Consider the following 9,354-nt stretch of genomic DNA (forward strand, 5'->3'; position numbering starts at 1 on the left):
TTTCTCACTTAATTACAATTAATTCACCCCCCACCCTCCCTAATTCCTCCTCCCAACCAAACGTCATGTTAAAGATTACGGGTCTACTTCTTACCAACATTTTTTTGGTCGAATATGTTGCCAACACTCTTCTGATATACCTCTCATATGTAGGTTGTGGACTATTACACAGGAGAAAAAAGGTGTTTACACATGAGTGACTACGATTTTCTTCCACACAAAAAAAAACAAAAAAAAACAAAAAAAAAACAACAACAACTTTGTTATAACATCTAGTTGTAAAATTATTATTATTAATATATGTTGTATTAAGAATATAACATTTAATCTCACCCAAGCCGAGCTCAAAAAAATAAAATTAAGTCAAATTCGAGATTCAAATTTTTGAACTAAGCCGAGTTTTGGGATTTGACTACTTATACTTTACTCAACTTGATTACATTTCAAGGTAAATGCTCAAAAAAAAAAAAACATGTTAGGAATAATCAATAATTAGTTATACTAAAGTTAACTCATTATTGAACTTAATTTAATCTTTATTTTAAAAATAAAGTATATAATTTGTGAAATAATACGTGTATTTGAATATTAAATGTTTATAAATAATTAAGTTTTGATATGAATTATTAAAATTTTATAATGCATCAAAAGAAGCTTAATGGTCCAAATTACACCTTCCAATAAATTATAAATTAATTAGGTGGGTAGATAAACTACCCATCCTTTTCCATTCTTTTTAAATATTTTTGTCCCACCAAAAAGACATTTAGAACCATTCACTTTCACTTATAAGAATTTGAGATGAAATGATTGTAGAAATATAAAATCTATTAAAGTTGAATTTGTATATTCAATCAGGCCATATTCAAAAGCTTCCAATGGTGTTGTTGCATAGGTGAAATAAGATTAATTCTTCTCAAAATTTCCAGTATAGCAAGTGTTATGAAAACTCTTCAATTATTATATGACTGAAACGTGAGTTTGAAAGAATTGTGTGTGTGTATTGTATAATATGATTATTTCCTCTTGACGATATGAGTATCAAGCGGTTGGAGAACTATTCAATTAGCATTTGACTGAACTTGAGCTTGAAATAATTTATGTATGTATCTGTGTGTGTGTATATATATATATATATATATATATATATATATACATGTGTGTGGAAAATTCTAATATGTTAATTTTACCAAGTACACCCACAAAGTGAATATAAAATGTGATAGGATTTGTACGGGATACAAAAGACTGCAGTTCTAATAGATACCATAGACTCTCTCTCTCCTCATACACTCACAATAGTCTCATGAAAACGTGTGGACTAATCTTATACACTTATTTGGGATGATCAATAGTTGTAAATTAAGAAAATGCAATGACATTCTCGTAATTATGACAATGTATTTTAAAATGTTTGATAGTGTATCACGAATAACTAATAATGCACACATATTTGTGCAAGTGCACTGTCAATTATCTAAATTCACCGTTATAATTATATAAACTCAACCACATTTTCCCTTAATTTTGAATCAAGAATTATATTAGATTGGTGAATAAAATAAAACTAATAATATAATCATTAATTCTCACTTTGCCCCATTTTGTGTCCAGCAAAATAGAGCGCGTGATGAAAAAGGGGGTGGGTTACCATGGACAAGAATGTCAAATAATTGTCAAATTTAGGTGATATCCGCATTAGCCTCTGCCAACCAAATCATTAAACTCTATTAATTAAATATCTTTAAAGTCAAGTTCAAATCCTTTTGGATCGGAGGGGACATAATTTTGAATCATATTTCCTTCCAAAAGCTTTAATCATCCAAAATACAAACATTTCATGTCTATAAAACGCTCCTTAGTTTTGAAATTATTTATTTCCTTTTTTTTTAAGTAAGAAATTTTAGTTATTTGTAATATTAATTATAAACTATTTTTTCAAAAAAAAAAAGAAAATTATAAACCATTTTTTCAATATTGTTTTGTTTATGAAATAAAGGAGGAGGGACTCTAGTCGTCCATCTATGCGAACATGACAATTCTTCGAGCCTTCGAGATGCTCATCATGAAATCATCATAGGCAAGTTGGCAAACACTATTCGGTGATTGGTAAAGAACACGTATCGTATTGTAAGTTACATGTTTTTTTTTGATTGGGATGGGGCTCGAACCTGAGACCTTCCGTTTGGAATGGTAACAGTGATGCCATTAGACCACAAGGTACTTGGCAGAAGTTACATGTTATTAAAAAATAAAAACATACAAAATTTTAGAAACTTGTATTGCTGAAATTTTGCATATTCCTAGTTGAAAATTAGTGCTAAGTCTAGCATTTTTCAAAGCGGTTGAAGTTCGGTTTTCACTTCAAATGTTTGATTGATGAGAAATGAAGTGATAGAAATCACTTGATGTTCAAGAACAAATGTAAAATTTAGATTTTCAATCATTTTTTTTTATTGAACGAAAATCACAATTTTTATAAATGTAAATAAGAGTTCATTATAATTAAAAAAAATCTCTTACAAACATATTAAACCACACACAACGAAAAAATTTATAACTTTATGAAGTAACTGATCTAAAAAGTCCTTTTGAATCTAAACTTCACAAAAATTTGATCCAATTGGTTAAAAAAATGATATTGAAAAGCAAATGATGTATCATCATTCACTCTATGGAGTGTAAGGATTTCATCAAGAACACCTATAAAGAACACATTTAAAAGCATATTAAAAAAGCCCAAATGGGGACCAAGTTATCCTGTGAATTACATGCCACTATACAACGTATGAACGCAGAGGATAGACACGCAAAACCTGCGCAGGGAATCAATCCTCCAATTTCATCAAAACTAGGAAGTTAAAAGATTCGTGTTCCCTGTCCGTTAACCACAACCTCTTCTACAGTATTCAAAAGGTCAATTCGGTTCACTATAATAACTGATAGACCGGAGAATCTTCCATTCTTCTTCCACAATCCTCGTTACTGTTTGCAGCGTAGGATGTATGCAAAGATCAAGTTGAATACTTACAAATTTATGGTCTCCCAATCCAATCCAAAGACAGGGTCAAAGGTATCTTCTTGCAACTAACTCCGATTTTTCAAAGCTCCGATCTTTTTCATAACCAGTCCAGTCAAACCATAGGAGAAGCCTCAAGAAAACTGGGATTTTAAAAAAAAATTCTGGGTCGCAGCCATTGAAGCCGCCCCTTTAATAGGGCAGACTCTTTTGGCTGCTCTCTTCATCTCTGAGTGCATTTATCTTCTCATTTGAGTCGTTTCTTTGCGTGTGAGTGCCCCTTTCCCTGAAACTGTCTCTTTCATTCTGAGCTTTTCTTGTTTAGTCTCCAATTTTGATCTTCTTTCTGCTCCCCTTCATATACCCTAAGGTTTTAGCAGGTTTTAGCAAGGTTTCAGAGAGAATTTAGGCCAAAATATTTGGTGTTTTACTAGGAGCTGTCATTTTGAATTCTGGGTTTTGCTGTTACCCTTGTTGTTTGTTTAAAGTTGATATTTTTATCATTTTCTGGGGTTTGATTGAAAAAGTGACATCTATCTGGAATCTCCAGATCTCAAGGTGAAGAATTTGAAGATCTGAAGGGGAATCCCACCTTGGGTTTTCCATATATAGGTTTGGGAATCTCAAAGATTTCAGCTTTTTTTGTCTGGAAATGGGGGATGCTTCACATATCAGTGGCAAGCTAGCAGATGACTCGAGTGTGGTGGAGCTGACAGGGAAGATCATGGTGGCGGCCATCATTTGCCTCTTCTTAGTGGTGATAATTGTGTTCTTCCTCCACCTTTATGCCAAGTGGTTCTGGTACCGGCGCTCGGAGAGCAATGGCGGCACCACCAGGAGGAGGCGGCGGTTTGATTTCGCCGCTGGGTATCAAGAAGTTACTGCTGCCGCTGCCCTCCGCCGGGGGCTTGACCCCTCGGTGCTGAAAACCATACCAGTAGTTGAAGTTAGTCCCAAAGAGTTCAAAGATGGGTTGGAATGTGCAGTTTGTTTGTGTGAGGTTTCTGAGGGGGAAAAGGCAAGGCTTTTGCCCAAATGCAACCATGGTTTTCATGTGGAGTGCATTGATATGTGGTTTCAATCCCATTCCACTTGCCCTTTATGTCGAAACCCGATTTCCAATCCCACAACAACGGCAGAATCGACATTGGAAACTATACTTAGGCCGCCACCAGAGGAGGGCTCGGTTTCTGGTGAAACGCCTAATTTTCCCACGAATGTGTTGTTCTGGGGGGACGAGACTCGAGTTAGTACCTTGGGGACTGGCTTGGAGGAGCCTCAACAAGGCCCTATTTCTGCTCAATCATCTTGTCCATCATCATCGTCCTCGTCCTCAGCAGCCACTGCCCGAGGAGCTGCATCGTTGCCAGAGGGGATGTTGGTTATTGATATTCCTAGGCAGATTGTAGGTGAAGATGATCAGGAACAGAAATCTCCTATGACGACGAGATTGAGGTCGTTGAAGAGGCTCTTGAGCAGGGAAAAAAGGGTCAGTCCTCGTAGTCCTTGTGCTAATGTTGATGTAGAACAAGGCGCGAGAAGCCAAAGCTAGCATATACATACTAATATATTGCATTCTAGACCATGTGCGCCTTGACCTGAGACGATCAAACTCTCTAGTCAATAGCTATGGTGTGCAAAAGCCAAAAGGCAAACCAATGCATAGAAGGATGATGTGGTTTTGGGATTTAAGGTCACATCCCGAGATGAAATGAGCGTCTCCGCTATGCTCATTTGTTGTCCGTTCTTTGATTCTTGATGCAGAAGATCAAAACTACAGCTTTGATTACTGCATCCTGTATAGAACTTGTATCGTAGTTGGCTTCTCTGTTGAGGATGGAGGTAATCCCCCCTCTCCTACAGAAGAGTGTTATAGATTATCTTATGTTAATGTGAAGTCTCGTGTATTTTTACACATGAAAAAAAAAAAAATCTTTTGCTTATCTAAAACATCATATGCACACGAGATTTCTTGATCTCATTCCCTGTTACACGTATGAAAGAACATCTTATGCTTATCTAAAACATCACAGGCACTCACAAGATTTCTTGATCTTATACCCTGTTACACGTATGAAAGAACATTATGCTTATATAAAAAAAAAACATCACAGGCATACGAGATTTCTTGATCTCATGATTTTCATTTAGTCTGCAATTGTCTTTATGGTGGAAGATGCTTACATTTTAGATACACCCTTGAGAGTTGTTAGAGTCAAGAATCAAGAAAGCTGTGTGGGGGAATTGAAGTATGGATACAGTGGATAATGTTGACTATTGATGGCATGTTTGATTTTTTTGATTCCAGAATCTTGTTCCATTTGCATTTTAATAAATTGAGCAATTAGAATATTAGGCTGCTAAACTTTGCAAGTTATGAGGTATGATATTCATTTGGACCTGATTAATATATTTGCAATAACTTTGCAATCAAACCAGCATAAGTAGTTGGCAATTGCTTAACTCAAGCTGAAATTGGTGATGATGTCTTGATTCTTTAATTGCTTTAAAATGTTTGAAAATAGGATATGACAAAGAAAGAACATGACCATATCATTAGTTTGGATTTTGCTACTCCTATTTCAATTGACCACAAGGAAGTAAACCAGCATAGGTGCCAACGGCCCGACCAACTCTGTGGTCAACCAGCATAGGTGCCAATGGCCCGACCAACTTTGTGGTCAACCAGCATAGGTGCCAACGGCCCGACCAACTCTGCTGGTGTTGCCCTGTGGAGTTGTAACATTTTTTTTTAATAGAAATTTGCACCTCCATGATTTTATTCAAGTTTGTGAGGATGAGACTTTGATACAAAACTGATACCTTACAAATTAAATTACAATATTCACATCTGAAAACTAAGAAGCTGAAGCTCACAGCAAGGTTTCAGACAACTTTTGCTGCGACTCTAAGAACACAAAACCTACTCTACCTTACAACGTAAGACTAAACAAAACTGAACTAACGAAGAACACCCTTCGATGCTTCCCAGAGTGGAGTATGGATTACGGATGACAATACCTGAACATAGGAAGTTAAAGTTTGAGTAATTAAACTGCAGGTTATGCTGTGTAGTTTGTAAGTTCTGAACATTTGGGATTCAGAACTTACTTGTTCTGTGTGGGATTAGATCTGCTGGGAGGTATCTTCCGCAAACTGGAGTCCACATTCTTCAATGCTTCTTCACCCCCTTTCAAAGTTTCTGAAGAAGAAGATGATGATGATGATGAAGAAGCCGTGGTTCCTGGAGATGATGAATGAGCTTTCTTCAAGAGGACCCGAGCTGCATCTGTCTGGGAAGCCCAGAATTGCAGAAGAAGAGCCACGGTGAGAAGGAAAGCTGCAAGCTTTCTCAGGCGGTTGAAGAAGTTCATGTCTGATTTTTGCTGTGATCTTGGGATTTGGTAAGCTCAGAATGAAGATGAAGGGTTTGTGTGTTTTAATTTTGAGGTTTATATGCAGTGTTTTGGGGGATCCAATGTTGTAATGTGATCAGGATCCTCGATCTCCTTTGACTATGCTGTGTTGTAACTATGACTTTATGGATCAGTTCTTGCAGTTCTTCAAAGTGATATGTGTGAGCACCCACGTGAAACAAAAAAATCTTCTGCCCTGTTTTGTATTATATTGTTCTCCCCAGAAAACCTCAGAATATTTTAAGGTTTCACTTCAAAATGTCTTTCATCTTCTTCCACTCCCCTTTTTACAGCTGTATTAAGCCTGTCAGATATAACAACTTAGGCTGATTTACCTTCTTGTGATCTTTTGTCAGCTATGATTACAAGGCTAGCTTCATCTTATACTTTTGGATAGAAGTTACGAACTTTGTTGTAAATCAAAGGTTTTTGCTAGTTGGCCTTGCTTTTGTAGGGTTACTTTTGTGCATTAAATTTTTTTCCAGTTGGTATCTTTCCAGGTTAGAAAGGCCTACTTTTTGACTTGAATGCATTGGCTTTGTTACAGTTAAGTCAAGAAAGATGCTGGTGATTATATTGTTAATTTTGTGGTTGCAGAATTGCAGATATGTGCCCTGAAAACCTTAATATTATATAAACAAGTTACAGCAGTGACGCAGACAGTCATCGAGATCTCAATTTCCTGACATTTCACATTGTCTTGTCAGTTTTTTGCCTTAATGACAAATTTTAGTACTCCTAAAGTGTATTTGGTTCATTGGTTTACACACTAAAAATGAGAATCAAAGTCATAGTTAATGTTTGGCTGATGACATTCTAAAACACAATATGAAATTTGATTACTCATTTCATTAAAATCTCATTCCCTAATTAAAAACTGGTATCATTACATCTTATTGGTAATATGATTTTTAAGTTTGGATTAGTGCATTTAGATTTTTGTTTTGATTTTGTTGTTCATATTGGTGCTTTGGATGCTATTATATTAGGATCAATTGTCTTTAACTTTTTATTTTTATATCTTAAAATCTTTATTTCCATTATAGGTCATACATAACCAAACATAATTACACCGTACTACCAAACATGCAAAGTACTTTCACCAAAATCATTATTATTACCAAATATTTGATTTCTATTCCGATTCTCATTCCCTTGTGCGAATCAAACACACCCTAAGTAACTTTTCCGACACTCATAGAATGTAATTATTCCCGGCACTCCTAGAGTGTAATTATTCGAATTCAATAATATTATTCAATAGTTATACCATGAATCCATCATAATTTACATATTGAATGTTCACAATTCAAATTGTGAACATTCAGGAATTGTGAACATTCATTATATAAATAGTGAATTTTAGACTCAAGTCCATCTTGTAAGTGGACCCGAATCTACAAAATAATTTGCCATAATATTGGATGTTTAAACAAAAATAATATTTGCAATGAATTAACAATAAAAATAAAGTAGGCCCATGTAAATTGGTAGGCTTTATTTCTCCATTTATTGGATGGGATAAATTACTATTCTTGGCCCATTGAGCTAGCACATCCTCTATTTTGGAGTACAATCTTATTTTGTCTCGATTTGATCTAAATTATCGTTATTATATTATAAGATATAATTAATTTTGTGTCGTCACTTTAATATCAAATTAAAATTTAAATACATAAATAAACACTAGAATCCTTTCTATGTTAATACAAAGAAGAACGAACACACCTGTATGAATTTCGTCTACGTAACACCTATATAAGTTAAATAAACAGAGCTGTTAGCTGCCTGAGAAAAACGATATTAAGAAATCAAGAACTAACAAAAATAAAAATGAAAAAAAAAAGAAAGAAGAAATATTCATATTGTTCAACAGTTTACATGTGTTCACATGAGCAAAACTATTTTTTCTTATTAATTATGAAGAGAATATATCTAAGATTACAAGTATCATATTTTATATTTATATGTGACCCTAAGTTATCGTACATTTACATAGTCTATATATCCCATTTCGTTCGTTGCGTTTCGTTCTACTTGCATCATTCCATTATGTTCAACAATTGTCATCTTTCAATAATATACAACACCACATTAATTCATTACATGCATGGTTTTTGGCTCGTCCAAGCTTCGCAGCACATCCTCAATTTTGAACATTTTTTTCGTGTGGAAAAAAAAACAGAGTTTCCACGTTTTATATGTTTTTTTTAACCAAAAAAAAAATTTTTTTAAAAAAAAAAGAAAAAGAAAAAAAAAAAGACATATTAAGATTGTTTCGGATAGGATCGGATGGCAATTTGTGGTGAGAGTGTAGTTTTGAGTGATAGAATAAGATGAGGTGTTAAAAATTTTGTCTTTAAATGGGTAAAAAATAATTTATCATTACCAATTTATTGAAGATTTTGGCAAAGTTATAAAACAGCTCTAATGACTCCATCATTTCGTTGTTGTAAATTTGCTTTCACTTCATGGTTATAGGGATTGAGAAATCAATAAAAGAGGTCACATCTACTATCACTACACCCAATCAACCATCATATCATACAATAACTATCACGTAGCACAATCAATTTGAGCATCAAAATATATACAAGGTGTCATATCAACTCAATCAACGGATCTTTAACGTGCTACTCCGATCCCCATCGATCTCACTATTATACATGGGAGATTCCATTAGCTCCTTAGGATTTCAATTTCATTCCATTTGTATTATTATATTACCCACCAAAGATAGTATTTTAGCAATATAAATTACTCATTTTCCTGCTAAATAGACTCAATCTTCAGTATTCTTTTTTTTAAAGTAATGCTAGAGACTCCTAATATTTTTAGGATGGAAAGAAAGCTTTTTTTTTTGGGGGGGGGGGGGGGGGGGGGGGGTTATGTATTGGGATACCATACTTCTTATATCCA

The 9,354-nt window shown here is 34.5% G+C and overlaps 1 protein-coding gene across 2 annotated transcripts; it reads left to right on the plus strand.

Moving 5' to 3' along the window:
- Positions 1–2,788: 2,788 nt before the first annotated feature.
- Positions 2,789–5,541, plus strand: LOC116010560 (RING-H2 finger protein ATL3-like). Of its 2 annotated transcripts, none has more exons than XM_031250029.1 (2): positions 2,789–3,073; positions 3,570–5,541. In XM_031250029.1, exon 2 carries the CDS (start codon positions 3,672–3,674, stop codon positions 4,569–4,571), a length of 900 nt encoding a protein of 299 aa, XP_031105889.1. In that variant the 5' UTR covers positions 2,789–3,073; positions 3,570–3,671; the 3' UTR covers positions 4,572–5,541. The 2 variants fall into 2 exon arrangements, with proteins under 2 accessions (XP_031105889.1, XP_031105890.1); XM_031250030.1 differs by lacking the exon at positions 2,789–3,073 and adding an exon at positions 3,094–3,289.
- The last annotated feature ends 3,813 nt before the right edge of the window (positions 5,542–9,354 follow it).

The sequence above is a fragment of the Ipomoea triloba genome, chromosome 2, assembly GCF_003576645.1.
Source record: "Ipomoea triloba cultivar NCNSP0323 chromosome 2, ASM357664v1".
Lineage (NCBI taxonomy): Eukaryota > Viridiplantae > Streptophyta > Magnoliopsida > Solanales > Convolvulaceae > Ipomoea > Ipomoea triloba.